Source organism: Fulvia fulva, chromosome 2, assembly GCF_020509005.1.
Source record: "Fulvia fulva chromosome 2, complete sequence".
Classification (NCBI taxonomy): domain Eukaryota; kingdom Fungi; phylum Ascomycota; class Dothideomycetes; order Mycosphaerellales; family Mycosphaerellaceae; genus Fulvia; species Fulvia fulva.
The window spans coordinates 2,277,737-2,295,786 of NC_063013.1; the positions used below are offsets into that span (position 1 = coordinate 2,277,737).

The 18,050-nt window shown below is 50.4% G+C and overlaps 5 protein-coding genes across 5 annotated transcripts; 3 read left to right on the forward strand and 2 right to left on the reverse strand.

Annotated features, from left to right (window-relative positions):
- Positions 1-278: 278 nt before the first annotated feature.
- CLAFUR5_02914 (uncharacterized protein) lies at positions 279-1,805 on the forward strand (the record flags this gene model as incomplete). The annotated part of the gene is made up of 1 exon (XM_047902062.1): positions 279-1,805. The coding sequence occupies one exon, from the start codon at positions 279-281 to the stop codon at positions 1,803-1,805; it is 1,527 nt and encodes a 508-aa protein (XP_047757489.1).
- A 1,685-nt stretch (positions 1,806-3,490) lies between these two features.
- CLAFUR5_02915 (Extracellular metalloprotease) lies at positions 3,491-4,382 on the forward strand (the record flags this gene model as incomplete). The annotated part of the gene is made up of 2 exons (XM_047902063.1): positions 3,491-3,739; positions 3,792-4,382. 2 exons carry the CDS (start codon positions 3,491-3,493, stop codon positions 4,380-4,382), a joined length of 840 nt encoding a protein of 279 aa, XP_047757490.1.
- A 475-nt stretch (positions 4,383-4,857) lies between these two features.
- CLAFUR5_02916 (DNA repair protein RAD5A) lies at positions 4,858-8,554 on the reverse strand (the record flags this gene model as incomplete). Its single annotated transcript, XM_047902064.1, has 2 exons — positions 4,858-8,087; positions 8,476-8,554. 2 exons carry the CDS (start codon positions 8,552-8,554, stop codon positions 4,858-4,860), a joined length of 3,309 nt encoding a protein of 1,102 aa, XP_047757487.1.
- Positions 8,555-9,328: 774 nt separating this feature from the next.
- Positions 9,329-9,788, reverse strand: CLAFUR5_02917 (uncharacterized protein; the record flags this gene model as incomplete). Its single annotated transcript, XM_047902065.1, has 2 exons — positions 9,329-9,592; positions 9,642-9,788. 2 exons carry the CDS (start codon positions 9,786-9,788, stop codon positions 9,329-9,331), a joined length of 411 nt encoding a protein of 136 aa, XP_047757488.1.
- Positions 9,789-10,723: 935 nt separating this feature from the next.
- CLAFUR5_02918 (uncharacterized protein) lies at positions 10,724-12,661 on the forward strand (the record flags this gene model as incomplete). Its single annotated transcript, XM_047902066.1, has 2 exons — positions 10,724-10,745; positions 10,890-12,661. The coding sequence occupies 2 exons, from the start codon at positions 10,724-10,726 to the stop codon at positions 12,659-12,661; spliced, it is 1,794 nt and encodes a 597-aa protein (XP_047757491.1).
- Between the last annotated feature and the right edge of the window lie 5,389 nt (positions 12,662-18,050).

Consider the following 18,050-nt stretch of genomic DNA (forward strand, 5'->3'; position numbering starts at 1 on the left):
ATAGACAAACGCTCTGACGCAGCGTATACAGAAGACTCTATCGTCCATTGCAAGCGAGTTGGGCAACCACGAGCGTCTGCTCATTCGGCAATAAGCGCTCGTACACCGAGCGCGTGACACAAAGAGTGAGAAGTCGCAATCATCAGTCCAGCAAACCTCACACCACACGCACCTACGCACCGCGACTCCACTACGGAACCATCTATTGGCAGTACCTCGACGTAGGAGCTTACGCTCCACCAATACCCTTCTCTTCTTCACACAACCTTGCAATCACTATGGATCGAACGCAATCACCGCAACAGCCACCGCAACAGCGGGAGTTGGTCTTCTGTCACCAGTGTGAGAACGAGTGGTATCGGGATGAGCATGGAATCATCTGCCCTGAATGCCAAGGTGATTTCGTCGAGATCATCGAGGCGGACCACGACCCACGCCAGGACGATGAGATGCCGGAGTTGGAGCCCCAGTTCCCAGGCCACGACCACGAATGGTATGCACGAAACGCACCTGATCCTGACGAAGGCGATATAGATGACTTGCACTGGGAGGGGAACGCACCTGGTGGACCTCCTGGTGGCAGATTGACTGGAACGCTGACAAGGAATATTAGGCTTGGTGGTCCAGCTGGACAGCAGGGCGGACAGGCGGGCGGCGGTCTGATGGGGATGTTGGGACCCATACTACAAGGAGCACTGGGTGGCGTGTTAAATCCGGCCCAGCACCAAGGTCAAGGTCATAATCATGGTTTTGGACAAGAGCGAGGGACACCAGGCGCGGAAGGTGATGGCGGCCAACAGCCACCAGAATCACCACCTGCCGACGAACAGCGCGGCAACGGAGGTACTTTCACACGCCACGCTCACGGTCCTGGATACTCCTTCACGATCACTACTTCATCTGGCGGCAACCTGTTCCCGAGAGATGCAAACAATCCACAACCACACCAGCACCAGCCGGATAATCTTGAGCGCCTCATGGCACAGATGTTTGCAAACATCGGCGCAGGTCCACGTATGCATGGTCAGGCTCCGGGTGGTGCGTTCATGGGTATGGGCATGGCCGGCGGTCCGGCTGGAGGTGGCATGGGAGGCGGACCGATGATGTTCGGCGACATCTTCCAGCTACTTGGCATGGCTCACGGCGGAGCTCATGGCGATGCTGTGTACAGTCAAGAAGCTTTGGATCGGGTCATAACACAGCTCATGGAGCAGCACCAATCCGGCAACGCCCCAGGCCCAGCTACGGCTGAAGCCATCGAAAACCTACCCAAGAAGCAGATCTCGACCAAGGACTTGGATGAGCAAGGCGAAGCTAATTGCAGCATCTGCATGGATGCTGCGGAGATCGGAAGCACTGTCACGGAGCTACCCTGTCATCATTGGTTCCACTTCGACTGTATCAAGTCCTGGTTGACTGAGCACGACACTTGCCCACATTGTCGCCAGGGCATTATGCCCAAGGACGAGAGTGCGAGATCGGACCGCCCCAGGCAGTCGAGCCAGGCTCCTCTGCATGATATGCACTCGCCCGACTATCAGAGAGCACCCAGCGTGCCAGGCGGCTACCCTTTCCCCCGACAGAACTCGAGCGGAGCGGAAGGTAGTAGCCGTGGAAGTGGTTCCCAGGAGAACCCCTTCCGCGTCTCGGAGTCACCAGAGCGTACTCGTAGCGGCGACGCAGCAGGCGGTCTCTTCGGCAGAATGCGTCAAGCGTTCAATCCAGGCGGAAGTAACAACAATCCAAGCAATACCGACAGCGAAGGACGTGGCACACATGGAAGCAATCCAAGTTCCGGTAATTGATCATCGCCGTCACTCATACGGCGCAGCATGGCAAGGCGTTAAGGGATTTGAGAACGGTGACATAGCCGTTTGCATAACATGAAGCGTTGACTTTTTGTATCATAGATGATTTCCACGAAGCGGTCGATGATGACGAAAGGGACGAAAGACGGAGGGTCCGAGTGTACCGCAGGCTTTCGGCGGTCAGGCATGGGAAGCTGTCGAGGAGGTCTGGACACCAGGATAGATCAGGCTGTTCTCCCGGCCATTGAGTAGAGGGCTTCACGATGAATCTACATACCCTGGGATGAAGGCTCACTATACTTGTATATTCTCCATGCCCTTCACGTCCACCGGCTTTGCAGTATTTGGCCGGTGTATGCTGTATGCTCAGCTCGAGTTGTCGCAAACAGCACGCTATCGGTGGCACGTCTCCCGCCCGAAGTGTACAGCAGCTGTCATCTGCGTGCACAGTACTACCGAAAGCACACTTGTTCGACCACGAGTGCCACTGTCTGCACACAATGGCGTTGTACTGTCCTATGTCAAGGTCGCCCCGTGGTCAACAACCGCGCTTGTGCACTCCCGCACAAAACCAAGAGTCGTTGGATAGGATGACACTCACGCTGCCGTCTCTGCTCCGGACCATGGATGATCACAGTGCAGACGTGAGAAGGTGTACCTCAATGGATGCTCGAGACCCATGCTATGGTCGGATCATCCCGTATCACCCCTGTCGAAGGGCTTTCCATTCTGTCGGGCTCAATCAAAAGGCTTTCTCCTCCTGCACTTGCCTGTAACACTTTACTGACCTCGCCTACACATGCGCCTTCTCATATCGATGATGGCAAGGTCCACTGCTGTACGGATCCAGCACGACAGCATGCCACACTATGTTTCAGTGACATACACGTTCGGACACTCGATAATTCCTCCGGACGGGTCTGATAATTTGATTGCTCTGGATTCAATTGAGGAACGCCATCTTCATCTCCTCCAACCAAGCTGGGCCAGCGAACAACACATAACCGGCTAGCTACATATCACCACCAGCGAGCACGCTTCTTCGAGCACAACATGACAACTCATGGCCACGCCGCGGGGCCGCCGAGGTGCAAAAAGATAGCGGTCAATCTGATCATGCGTCCACAGGCACGCGGCAGGTCCAGCACGTTATCTCGCCTGGCACAGCGGTGCTCTGAATACTCTTTGGATGTAGAAGTGAAGACCGGTCGTGGATGCTTATTGGCGACGCCGACTGTGATGCTACTGAGACAAGCCTTCTGCACGGCTCGTGTGGCATCTCGTGTGCACGTTTGTTTGCTATCGTGGTTGTCGATCAGGCACGTACATCCTGGATACGCTGTGGACTGAATGGGACGCTAGATATTGAGATGGGTTGTGTATAAGAAGGTGGGAAGAACAATGTTGGCCTGTTGGATGTTCCTCTGCTTTGCTTTGCATTCACTTCACCATACTTTCACTTTGACTTCGGCTAGTGTGACAGCAATAGTGCTGGCCTTGCTTGCTGCTGCCGACAACTTTCACTTTAAGCATTCGAAGGATTATAAAACACCATCTCACAACGATCTCGAAGCCTCACCAACAGACAACACACCAATCACCTTTGACCACAACAACGCCACCGAGCTGCACTCACACCTTGCGCTGACGCATCATTGACTGATACCAGTAAAACCATCACGATGAAGCTCCTTGCCTTTCTCGCCACTGCTAGTCTGGCCGCAGCAGCAGAACTTACTCGTTGCGGCACAGTTGATCCAGACGACAACGTGAAGATGCAGCTCAATGAAGCATACTTCAGCCGCCCGTCGACCATTGGCAATAGCAAGTTCGCCATCAAAAACGTCTCCAGAGAAATCGACACTTACGTTCACGTTGTGACTTCCAAGGCCAAACGCAACAAGTACACCAAGGACATGGTCCAGGAGCAGGTAAATGGACGAACCTCATCCCTCCTGCGCAAGCACTGACAGTACTTATTAGATGGAGGTCATGAGCTCCGCCTACAAACCCTTCGGCGTCACTTTCAACACAGTCTCCATCAACTTCACCGTCAATGAGGACTGGGCCGCCGCCGACATGAACAGCACAGACGAATACAAAATGAAATCCACCCTCCGCCAAGGTTCCTACTCCGACCTGAATCTGTACTTCACCTCCGGTCTTCCTGGAGGTCTCTTGGGATTCTGCTACTTCCCTCTTACTGAACCAACCACCGAGGACCTCATCCTCGACGGCTGCATCTGCCTCGCCGACAGCCTTCCAAACGGCACCGCCACTCACTACGATCTTGGCTACACCGCCGTCCACGAGGTAGGCCACTGGTTCGGTCTTTTCCACGTCTTCCAAGGGTCGTCGTGCTCAGGCAGCGGCGATTACGTGCATGACACGCCACTGCAGCTGATCCCTACCAACGGATGCCCGAAGGCACAGGATACTTGTCCCGGCAAGGCGGGAAATGACTCGATCCATAATTACATGGACTACAGCTACGACAAGTGTATGACAGAGTTCTCGGCGGGACAGGTTGAGAGGGCTACTGCTATTTATGATCAGCAGAGGGCTGGTAAATAGCTATGGAAAGGCGAGACACTCGAGTGGGTATGGCATCTTGAACGGAGTTGGGATCGTATAGGTTGCGTGGGATTATCTTGGCTTGTTTGTTATGGGCTGAGACCAAGAGGAGATTGCGGCTCTTGACTGTTCTTTTCAGGCTTCCTTTACAGAGGACTATTCTTCTTGGGTGGGAAATGAATCGGGCGGCTGGTTGCACACTCTATAAGCAAGACAGATACCACGGATGATATGATACGACAGTAGCATTAGCGAGACAGCATATGAAGAATGGAATCACTACTCATCCAACTTTCTGTGTTCAATTCCGGGACTACGACCTGAGCTGCTTCATGGGTATCTCGTGGTTCCATCAGAGCAAAGCATAGCTGTTGATCCGACAAACTTGGAAGGTGCCGTGTACCCTCGCCTCTGGCCTCTATAGCCCTCATCTTTGTCATGATCTCCTGTCACCAGGCTTTCACCCTAGCCTCGATCACTTGAAGAGATCCTTGAGCTCCTCCATTCGCATCTTGACCTCTTCAGCCTTGCTCCGCTTCCGCTCCATCGAGAGCTTCGCCAAATCTTCCTTCTTCTTCTGCATTGTGAGGATGCCTTCCTCCACAGACCCCTTCATGATATAGTGTTTGATCACAACATCTCTCTTCTGGCCGATGCGATGGATGCGATCCACGGCCTGGTGTTCGACACCTGGGTTGAATTGCGGCTCCATAACGTAGGCCTTGTTGGCGGCAGTAAAATTGAGGCCTTGTCCGCCAGCCTTGATTGAGACAAGCATGACTCGGACGTGCTCGACAGTGTTGAAGATGGTGAGTGATTCAGAACGCTGCTTGACTGACATCTTGCCGTCGATACGCACGAAGCCGATGTTGTTCTGCACGAGTGCGAACTCGATGAGGTCGAGGTACTGAGTCCAGCCACTGAAGACGACTGAGCGGACAGGTGGCTCTCCCTTTGGCAGTTGCGAGGTCTCAATCTCGGACTGCCTCAGGTCTTCGAGCAGCGCCTTGACCTTGGTGTGAGGTCCGCTGTACGTGTTCTCGTCCCACTTCGCAATTCCGGCTCGACCTGGAGCATCCTTGCGCTCATCGCTGAATCGTGCCAGGATCGAGCGACGCAGGGGGAAGAAGCCATACTGAACATAGTTGGTGCAGTGTGGACAAACGTGATGCTGGTCGACCGACATGTTTTCCTGCACTTCCTTCTGGTGCTTGCTTGTGCACTTCGTGCAGATGAAGTGGTAGCACGCCGTGAGGTGACCGAACAGATTGGGCTTGCCGTCGAAGGTATCCGCGCTTCCGACATTCGAATCTGCGTCGTCGTCACTAGAGTCATCGAGTTCATCCTGAGCCTGCCCATCAAGGGGAAGCAGGTGATCCGCACATGACTGGCAAACTGCCATTGTGCCATCGTGTAACATCTTGAAGTACTCGTAAGCTTGCTTCTCTGTGACGAAGTCGGTCTCGGACTCAAAATCGGGCTCGTCGCCGATGTCAAGCACGATGGCGTTGTCGGGATCGTCGCCGTCGATATCCTTCATGTCATCTTCAGTAAGCATCTCACGCCCGTGGGCGCAGATAGCACGTAGACGACCGAGTGACTTGAGAATGTGTGCGTAGGACTTGCCCTGCAACTTGTTGCCGCCACCGCTAAGTGTGTGGAACTGCGTGCGAGTCTTTGCAGCAAACTTGCGGTAAAGCAGAGCTTCGGCCTTAGAGAATTCGAAGCGTTCACGCACTTGTGCACGCTCGGGCAGACCGACGGTGTTCTTGAGTCGACGAAGCGTAATGCTGCCTGAAAGCAATTGCAGCTTGTTGATGACCTCGACGTCGCCGTTCTTGAAAGGTGCCATAATGTATTGGTGCCATGTTGTCAAGTTGTCGAATGGCTTAAGACGCAGGAACTTGATGAGAGCACCCAGATCGTTAAGCGTGTTCTGCACTGGCGTACCGGTGACTGCCCAGCGCCGCTCAGCCTCGAGCTCACAACATCCCTTGAAGATCTTGGTCGCTGAGTTGCGGATGGAATGCGCTTCGTCGAGAACGATGCGGAACCATTTCATGGATCGCAGAGCAGTATACTTCGTGCTGGCGCCGCCGCTGTTGCTGAACTCGGATGCGGCAGTGTTATAAGTCGTGAGCACAATATCGTACTTTGCAAGCTGTTCGGTATCCTGCATCCTGGAATCGCCGTGATAGGTGTAGTGTCGCATCTTTCCATCGACGGTATGCTGTCTCATCTGTTCTTGCCAGTTGGACAGCACTGACTTCGGGCAGATGATGAGCGTTCCCTTGCTGTTGCATTCGAGGTACTCCGAATCAGGAGGATCCTCGCGCCGAAAGCGTCTCGCGGCCTCGCGTGTCTCTGCAATTAATGCAAGTATGCTCAGAGTCTTACCAAGGCCCATGACATCGGCAAGGATGCCTCCTTGGATTGGTTCAGGCTGCTCGAACACTTCGGTATCAGTGATGATGTGGTACCACGAGGGCCTGCCGTTATCCTTGCTTCGATATTTCCATAGCGAATGGCTTGGACTGTCGTCAGTGTAGCCATCGCGCTCGCGATCCATCATGAAGTGCAGCGCTTGCTTCTGATGCGCCATCAGCGGACTCTTGATAATGGTGCCATCCACTTCCATCTCAGGCAGATCTTCAGCTTTCGCCAGGCCATCGAACATGCTGCTCGCCTCCCGGCGCATTTCCTCAATAGTACGCCCTACGGCCTGAATCGAGGGCTGCGGCCTAGGTCCAAGAATCGTACCAGGCTGCTTTGAGAAGGAGACAGGCTTCTTGTCGTGTGGGTTGACGATTGGCTTTCCGACGTTGGTTACAGGCGAACTCAGGTACAGTTGCTTCTGCGAGAGGAATTGGCCAATGCGATCTGACATCCGACGACGGCCGAACAGTGTGACATCCACCTTGATGTTCTGCGATACCCTTTTCCCACAGTAATCACCTTGCCTCTTCGGCCGCGCTGGCAGGAACATCTTCATTCTGATATTGTTTATCTTCGAGCCGTCCGCGAGCGGACACAATGCCGACGCTACCCTAGGATCCAGGTGAGCAAATTTCGCCGCGGTACGGTCTATCAACTCCATGACGGTATTTGACGCTGGTTTCCGGACGAACTGAATTCCCATGGCTGGCCAATGGTCTTTGCCTACAGCCTTCGCAGCACCACCTGCCGACGTGTACGGGATCATATACACGTTGCAGCTGACATGAAGGATACCAAGACAGACTTCATCGTCGCCAGAGTCCTTGATGAATTGAACTTCATCGTCGTTGCTCTGAGGCGGCTGCAGATCATCATCATTGGTCAGATCAATGGTGTCACCAGCATCATTAGCGAATTGCTTTCGTTCTTCTTTGAGGTGGCTGGACAGCATGCCTCCGCTGCCACTGTGCACCGATTGACCCTTGGCTTTCTTGCGTTGATCATCTGTAATACCTTCAATGACCTGAGCTTTGCGCTTCCGCGCTGGTGCGTCGTCTCGCTCGTGGGTATTGTGGAGGTTCTCGATCATGCTGCTGATGCCGAAGTTGATGTCGTCGCTTTCATCTTTGGCGGTGGTCGAGGCATTGCTGTCCGGTTGAGTGGCGCCGCGACTTCCGCCATCACTGCTGCCTGCTACTTTTGGATTGAGAAGCGTTTTCGGATCGTAGGTCATGGGTTGTGGGGGCGCATTGTTTGGCGTCGATGCCGCTGGCATCCGGATTAGAGAGGTCTCAGTATCAAGTGGCGGAATCGACGTGTCGACGTGGTTGGTGTAGTTCAGCGTGAGTGGATCCATTCTGGAGACGGCTGTGACGCATATGGGCAGCGGATGGTATGCCTCAATGTACACAATGGACGGTTGAGATGCTGAGGGACAATGCGTGATGTGAGGGTGTGGTGGAAAGTAGTTGCAAGTGGTGGTGGTGGTCGGTGTGTGTGTGTGTGTGTGTGTATTCGTGATTGAAGAAGAGCTCTGTGTTGCGGTCGAAGTTCGACTTTTATAGCTGGGGGAGTCCACTTGCCAGCGATGTGCGCATGTGATGCGGAGGATGATTGAAGCTCAAGTGAAGCGAATGAAAACGAAAGCGGAACGCACCATTATTCTGTGTCCTTCTATTGGCCATTGCCTTCCCTTTTGCGAAAGCCTTTGGATTCAACAGCTGGGCAGGATTCATCGCTTGTCGTGTATCGATGTTGAAGCCTGCCTTGAGATGATCAGGTCGATGTAATGGCGTGTGGCGAGATGGCTTGAAGCCTCAGCAGGTCGAGTCTGGATGAAAAGAAGACAGTCTCCAGGGTGGTCGCATTGAATCACTTCCCCTGCAACTCCCAAACGCCAAAGCAGTATGAAACTGAAATTCGTACCTCCTAGATGGACTCGAAGACGGAAGAAGTGGAAGTCATCACGAACGCATACATGTAGCGTGGCGTGGCGTTGGGTGCAGCCACTAGCGCGATCTGGCGAAAGCATACATAGACTATTATAGTACATGTATCCCGGGGGGTTCAAGCCTTCAAGGTTCTCTTTGGACAAATCTTCTTTTCTGATCATAGCAACATCAAGGTCGGTATGAGTGTACGGATTGCCCAGCAGGACCGCTGTACCTGGCGACGATGATCACTTCGAATGCCCTTGCTGTGTATCTACAGCATCGCAAAAGCCGCTTGATCACGCCCACGCGTCTTCTCTCAACTCAAAGACACCACTACTGTACTTACATGTATGCAGGAGCGACAGCATCATCATTTCATGACTGCTCGACAACGACACAAGATAAGTAGAAAGCAGCTACATACTGCGATGCAATGCAATACGGAACGGGATGATGACATCTTCCTCGTGGCCGATCACGACACACCATCAAGGTACTGATAAAGATCGAGCTTATCATATAAGACGAACTTGCTTCATTCTCGACTACATCTTCTGCTTCTTCGCCGGAAGTCCTTCACGCAACCTCCTTCTGCGCTGCACAGCTCCATGGCGTACACCATTCTGGCGCGTTCTTACGATAAATCTCAAGCCCCGGCTTATGCTTAGCGACCTCGGCCTCGTCGTCAACAGTACCAGCCTTCAGGATATATATGCCGGGCATCGAATCAGTATCGGCCACGATGATAGTTCCACACTTTCCGCAGTTGCGGTAGTGGACGGTATTGCCGGAATCCGCGAGTCGATTGTACTTGAAGTCTGTTCCAGAGAGCTTCTTGAACTGTAACAAGGTCAGAATCCGTCAAGAGCAAGGGGACATATCTGCATACATTGTCCTGCGGGATCATGAAGTTGAAGCTACCGTTGGTTCCAGCGGTCTTCCTGCATGGAATGCAATGGCAGACTGCCACTGCTGCTGGATCGCCGGTGTACTCGTACGTCCACTCGCCGCACACACAGCTTCCCTTCGCAGGCATGATTCAAGAGTCGATATGGGCACTGGACACAATTGGTAAGTCTCACCATGACTACTTGTAAGAGGAGGTTGGAGAAGGGCATTGAGCTTGCGGCAGGCATTAAGGATGCTTGTCGAACGCCGCGACTCGCTCTGTCTGCCAACGATCAAGCTTACTCACATACCTTATCTCGGTTCTAAGAACGTTTTCGAATGTCCTCGGCTGATCAGTTGCTGTCACGCCCACTTTCTACGAAGACTTACTGTCGACTCTTATACTACATGTACTCCCGACCCCACCATGACCTCACTTTCCATCCGGTACAAGGGACATAGGACAGTTTGACTAGTACCCGCGGCCGCGATCGACCGCAACAAGCAACTTCGCTGTGTAGACGAGAAAGACTAGGACAGGTAGTTCGTAGAAGATTATGTTGGTGTCGAGATGTCATGCTACACAGCATTGAATAAGCAGCACAGGTGGGCTCAGCCATGGCAGCAGAGTTTCCAGCGGCCACGAGCTATAGATAACATTACGTGGCAACGAGCCATGGTCAGACAGCTTCAAGGCCTCTTCAAGAGCTGACAGCCCATGGAGGTCGCCTCTGTCACTGTCACTTAGCTATCAGCTTGCATGAGTTGAGTCCATAATGCCGTACTCTTTCATGCTACTTGGTGCATTGTTTCATAACACTAGCGTGCATGATGAGCCGAGATAGAACTAAGATTTCCCCACATGTCCGGCGGGTGTGGCGATGCTACAAGTCGTAAGCACAGGCGACAGGCGACAGGCTACAGCTTGTTGGATGTGCTTGCTTCGCCCTCGTGCACGGTGCCACACTGCTGCACCTGTTGGCTTCCAAGGTTGTCCTTGAAGTGCCTGCTTCGAGTACCTATCACCGCGGAGAATCTGCCCCAAGTATTGTTATCTCAGACACTCGGTCCTGATCGCACAAGATGCCGGCAGCTGTCGTCAAAGGTACGAGCCATCATGATCCCCGAACTCACACACGCGGTATATCGCCAGGCTACTGCACGCACGAGACCACCTTGTCGTATCCAGATCTTCTAGCCTCACGAGCATGACCACATATGCACCATAACTGACCATGCGACCAACCAGGCATCATCCTCTCCATTTCCCTCATCGCCGCCCTCGGCATCGCTGTACTCGAGAATCCGCAGGTGCAAGAATGGCTTGAAGAGCAGCGACGTAAAGTTGCCGAGTTGTTGCGACAGATTGGTCAAGAGCTTGATCCCGAAAGCAGGAGAGCTGCCGAGGCTTTCGCCTTCGAAGGTCGGACAATCATCAACGATGAGGGTCTTCAGCGTGAGGCTTCAGGCAGCCAGGAAGCAGCAGCCTTAGCCACGGGCAGGAGTCTGTCCAACCCTAGCACAATACGCCGCATTCCAATATCAGGACGGGTGGATTCAACTGAGGCAGAAGAGCGACGACGAAAGGGCAGGGAGTATCTTGCTAGGCGCAACCAGCAGATGTATGAGCTCCAGCAACGACGGAATGCTGCCAAGGCTGCCGGGACAGAGACTCCACCATCGCCGACGTTCGACACCCTCGTGGACGATGAAGGCAAGTTGAAGACTGCTACAGGAGAGGAGGAGAGAGAACTATTCTCGCCACCTATGACCCAACTGCAACCACATCCGATCAGGGAGGAGATGCGTGAGACCGATCGTAGCCTTACTGAACCACTTCTCGCTGGCGAGTCCAGCTCGACTGGTGCTAGTGGATGGAATGCGGGATCATGCTTTGCGAATCCTTTTGGTGACGAGTACGCCCTTGAGGGGAGTATCACGCCGAAGCCACCAGTCCCTCCGAAGATCGAGCTTGATCGAGTATCAAGTCCTCCCATCTCTGTCCCCGAGCATGCAGCTACGCCTCCGATTTCTGTACCTGGGGCATACGAAGCACTGCCAACAGAGGACTCTCAGCAGATCGATCATTCGAGATTGAGCTACGAAGAGCAGCTCGCCATCGCACTTTCACTCTCCGAGCAGGAAAGCACCACAAACTCTGCTACCGTCGGGCAGAGTGAGCCGGACAACGATGATGATGCACTACTCGCGGCGATAGCAGCCAGCTTGAAAGATATGGACGACCAGCAAGCCGCACACGCCATTGCTCACGCGGAGCCCTCGACACCACAGGACATCCCCGTGACTGCTGAACCACTGGTAGATCTAACACCCTCGACACCACCGACTCGCCCACGGAATAGTATGTGGGAAGGGATGTTCGATCCACAACTGTCGCCTTCTCGTGAACCACTGACCCTCCCACCCTCTTCCGTGGCTAGATCGGAGGCTTCGGACGATCTCTACAGCGCTACTCCAGAACTTACTCGCGCAAGGCTAGCACACTTCGACGCACAGCAAATGCCGGCAGCGCTATCGACAACTTCGAGCTTACCTTTTGACCCTGTCCGCGACGCCGCAACATCTTCTTCGCAGCCAGTCCGAGACCTCATGGACGCCAGTTTCTACTCCGCGGCCGATGTCGTGTCACGACCTGAGAGTGCGCGAAGCCAAACTCTCGATCGTGAGACACCGCACCTCATTGACGTGGATGAAGAGGTGCCACGCGAAGGGGCACGAACTCCCACATCGCGGGCTCACTCATCTTGGGGCTTCCAGACTGATTCTGACACTGACACTTTCGCATCGATATCTGGACCAGCTTCTCGAGCACAATCGCTGCCCAGGAGTGAGACATCCACGATTGAGGTCATTGATGTCGCAGAGGACAGTGATGTCGATATGTTGTCGGAGGAGGGTGATGGCGTTGCCACACCCGACAGCTGGTCAGAAGTTGGATCGAGGGATGCAGAGAGTGATACTGAGGAGGACACGAGGCAACATCCCAGCGTGAGCATCTAAGATCATCTCCCCTTTTGTTGTAGGAATCCTCCCTTTTGCCTCGAATGAGTTTATGAATTCCTGTGCCTTGAGCCAATACTTTCCGCTTCCCAGAAACGGCAACATGACTTGTTGCGTATGTCGTCAAGCATGTGAGCCTCAGGAGAATCCGATAGAGTCTAATCAGCTTACTCGACTGTCGATATCTATGAAAAGATGGCATAACCTTGCAGCGTGAGATGAGATTATGAGGTTGAAATGAGCATTATAGGGTGTAAGGATATAATAGGTATTGGCCGAGGAGATTGCGATAACTAATTTAGGGCAATAACTTGCTATATATAAGAGCTAATAAGGCACTATTTTTAAATAACATAGTTTTTTATACCTTATAAACTAATACCCTATACTTTCTAATCGAGATCCCTAGTTGTTACGAGACAGCCCTTTCACTCACTTCACGTACTGCCCCGTAACACATCGACGTCATCGGCCGCAACTCCGCGCGCTAGCACCCTTCCGATTCCTTTATTTCTTCGCCTTCCCTTAGACCTCTTAGATAGCTCGCGTAACTATATATGTCTTTACCCGACTATACTATAGCCCCCTCGCCCGTAATAGTTAGTTACGCCTTTAAAAGTAGAGAGCTAAACTCTACGTAAGCACGACACCGACACCGAGCGACCAAGTCGTAAGTACGACGCGACCGAGTCGCGAACTACTACGCTAGTATAGCCGATAACGAACGCTCTCGCCTATCCTCGAGGACTAGTAACCGGACTAGTATACGCCCTAGATCAGAACCACGCCTAATAGCTAAGCAGCTAAAGAACCCTAACGACCCGAGAACCTAGACATAGACTTCCTAGATACCGACTTTATAACCCGTAGAGACTTAAGAGACTCTACGCGGTAATACCTAGAAACCCTTTCCTCCGTCTCTTCTACGTACCCCTCTCCCTCCCGTAAAACCCGAGTCTTTAATACGATAGGGTAAACAGCCGGCGAGTCGGTAGGAAGACACTAACCTGTCTAGATATAAAGACGATAGTAAGGGCATCGACTTTAGCCAGTTTATTAACCTAGTAGAACCTCCTCGAATCGACGATATCGACCGTAACGCTAGCGATTTCGAGTACGACCCCGATAACTATCGAATAGTAGACGCGATAGCCTTCTAGCGCGCCGTTAACCTACGACCTAACGCTATCTATCTTAAGGTCAAATCGATAGTTAATAACTACGCTTAACTAAAACTAGTCTACCGACGTTATCGAGATTAATACGGGTCTAGGCTACTCTCGGTAGGTAAAAGGGTATCGTAGCTAAGTAATCGAATAAGTTCTACGGAGAAGAGAAGTTCTAGCTAAGGCGCGTATCGAAGATAAGCGCGACGTTCGTCGAGCCGAGGCGTTACGTCATGTTTACGAAGTCACGTGACCCGAAGGCCGTAGGCCGTAGGGCTATACCGTGACACCACCCCCCTTCTTAAATCGCCTTAAGCGCCTACGAGGCGGTATCTATCAATTCAAAATAAGCAACGCTCTATAGAGTATATCTATCTAACTCTATAATCTAAAACTCCGTTATATATAAAGATACGACTATAGACGAGCCTAAGCTACAAGCAAAGCGACGTTACTAGCGGTAGCGAGTCCTAGGCGTAGATTGTAGAAACGAAGTGACTGTTTATTATGCCTTAGTACGCCTTAGGTTGTATCGTGACTAGTACTTAGCGTCGGCGGTACCGGTCGCGTCGTTATTAGTATCGCTAGTACTATCCGCCGAGTCTATTAGCTCGGTTATATTAGGCTCTAGTACTTACTATCCGCGTAGAGGTCCTAGAGCGCGAGGGTTCTTATAATAGTAGTCTACTACAAGTTCGTCTATAGTGCCTTTTAAGTTAATATAAGGTTCTTTAGTATATAACCTATCTACCTATTTAATAGTATAGCTAATACTCTTCTTTACTTTTCTAGTCTAGCGACTGTCTACTACTACTACGGCATCGTGCTATTCCTTAACTTCGCTATCGACTTCGGTGAGCGTAGGTTCGTACGTCTATAAAGGGAACGGGTCTTCGGCGGATAGTCGTAGTAGGTTGGTATAGAACACGTAGTATATTCTTATACTCGTAGGTAGGTCGAGTTCGTAGATATCGGTCGCTACTTTCTTTATGATCGTAAAGGGGCCTACGTTCTTATAATTAAGCTTCTTCGCTAGTCGTTTAGTACGAATATTACGTAAATTGAGCTAAACCTTATCTCCTACCTTATATAACCGCGTAGGTCTCCGGCTATATTTCTAATAGTCGGCTTTAAGCTATACTTATATATACTTAAGCTAGTTGATACAATATATATATACACGGCTTCTCGATAAAGAGGCTTACGGCATCTATATAGGGAGCAACATTCGACAAGGTAAGAGTAATATATAAGGCGATCGTTAGACTAGCTATATTATACGGGGTATAGATTTAGGGAATAGGAGGCGTAGGCAAGCCGATCCTAAAACGGATAGAGCAACCCCTAAATAGGACATAGGTAGGTAACCTACGTAGGGTACTAGGCGTATATAAGATAACGTTAATAAGTACGGTAGAAATAGAGATAGGAACACTACTAATCGGCTAGTATATCCGGGGAATAAGAATTTAATGCGCGGTAAAGACGACAGATTACCTAGTATAAACTACGATCTAGGAGGCAAAGAATAAGATAGAAAGCCGCTACCGGAGAGGGGCCGGACATAGGACAAGCTAAAAAGAGGATGACCTTACTACCTTTACGGCCGTATAGACAAGTACCGAATGGCTAGCACGAAAGGAGGAGGAGCGTAGGACTCGCTAGGCCGGCAGGAGCAAGGCTAAGACCTAAAGCCTAGCGGAATAGATAGCGAGCTACCTATAGGAGCAGGACTAGAAAAGGAAGCCCCCTAAGACAACAGGCCCGATAGCGCTCCGAGCCTTCTAGAGACACAATTACTAGCTATATAGGGACCTGATAAGGGCCGAAGCAAGCATAGCGATCTAAATCAGGTCCGAACATATTAGATTAAGGGCCTACCTGTTTAGGAGACGCGTACTAGACATCTATAGCCTAGCCTACTAGTGTGGCTACCTATCGTAAAACCTAGAACATATACTACTAAGATGCCCGTAGTAGGCGAGAGGTAGGGGAAATTAGAGGCACTAAGCGGGAAGGAGAGACTACAAGTCAATCATTAGGGACAAAGGTAACATTCGCCGAATCTCTCGGTAGATACTATAGTAGGGATACCTCTAGTAGTTTAGCCTCGCTAGCAAGACGGAGGAGTAGATAGACAAGAGGCGGAAGCGAGGGGGGTTGTAGATAGGGTAGTTATTAGGGCAGGCCTATAACACTAGCGTACCCCTAACAAGGGAAATTTAAGACGACAACGAGGAGGAAAAGACAGGCGGGAAGGAGGAGGGGTTTTTACTAATACGGTTTCCCCTCTATATATACAAAAACAAGATAGTATAGCTATATAGGCTAAAGGGCACTACAACAGCTTAATGAAATATCAACTATCTATCTATATACACGGCTTATATAAGTTACGAAAGCGTCTACATCTTACTAGCTAATTTTCTACGTAGCTAGTAGTACGTTCGTACGGGTAGGTCTACTAAGAACTTCTATTCTTAGGTTTCTTCCTAAGGTTACGAAGAACGGTAATACGCCGGTAGTGCTTTTTATATTGTTTAAAGCAAACTCCGCTATTAGTAGCTAGTCGTACTAGTTATCTTAGGCGTAATTAATGTATATACATAGGTACTACTCTATAACTTAGTTTGTACGTTCGGACTAACTATCGGTCTAAGGGTACTATACCGTCGACATCTTATACTTAATGCCTAGGCGTTCGTAAAGCGTCTTCTAGAAGCGACTCACCTACTACGAGCCGTAGTCTAAGTAGATAGAGCGGAACAGGCCTTAATCCTTAATAACGTAGCGGATAATTATATCTATAGCTATCTTGGGCTCTATGTCGACGACTAGTATAAGGTACTTACGCTTTATAAGACGATATATCAAGGTAAGGATGTTGTTATACTTAACGCCCTCCGGGCTATAGCTGTCTAGAAGTGCTATAATATAGTCTAGGGCCACTTCCTCGAATATACCGTTAGGTTCTAGGATTTACTTAAGGTTACCCTAGTACGTATTATAGAAAGCCTTAGTTCTAGTGTATATATAACAGTTCTTTATATATCGTACGATATTAGCCTATATGCTAGGCTAATAGTACGTACGAGTTATTAGCTTGTATATCTTCTCGCGCCCCGGGTAGCCGGCTATAGGGGCATTATAATAAGCGGCTATAAGTTCTTCGCGGATGTTACTACTATTAGGTACGTAGAGGCGGCCTTGAATATAAATTAGGTCGTGCTCTAGTTCGTACTCGCTAAGATTGATATACGTATTCAATTTCTACGGTAGCCGACTATCGCTAGCTTATAGGCCTTTCTTAATTACTACTACGAGCTCGTCCTAATCGTAGGCGTTCTAGATCTCTTCCTTAATAGACGCCTCGTTCGCGTTAAGCATAGTAAGCGCGAGCTAATATTAGTCGCGAGCGTTCGTATACGTGATTATTACTAATACTCTAAGAGACTCCTATACTTTAGGGGCGAGGTTACGTTCCTTTAAGACCGTTTATTATCTATTCTTGATAACGTCTATTACGTCTATATCCTAAGTACGGCGTATTAGGGTATTAGGCTTACCGCCTAGCTTACCTAGTCGGTATTCGATCTAGAAATCGAACCCGGACAAGAATTTACTCTATCGTACTTATCGGCGATTTAGCTACTTAGTAGTTATAAAGTATTATAGACCGCGGTGATTAGATAATACCCTAGTCTTGCTACCTATTAGCTCTAGCCGCTATTCCTTAAAAGCTCGAACGATAGCTATAAGATCCTTATCGTAGATCTTATAGTTATACTTAGCTAGATCTATCTTCTATAAATAGTATGTAACTAGGTAAAGCTGTCCGTCTTCTCCGATCTATAAAAGAACGCTACTAGTATATCTATTAGAGGCGTCGTATTCGATAACGTAAGGCTTACTTAGGTCAAAGTACTATAGTACTAGTTACTTCGTAAACTCCACCTTAAGCCTATTAAAAGCTTACTAGTACTCTAGTATCTAGTTCTAAGTATATTTCGTAGGTCGCTTTGACTTGTTCTTACTACCGGACCCCCTTCGTAAGAGTAGTTATAGGTAGTACGATGTTCGAGAAGCCTTCTACGAACCTTCGATAGAAGTTCGTAAGGCCGAGGAAGGAAAGGACGTCCTTTACGCTTCTAGGTGTCTCCTATTCGAGGATCGTCTTAATCTTCTTTAGGTCTATCTTAATACCTTCGGCAGTAATAATTAGA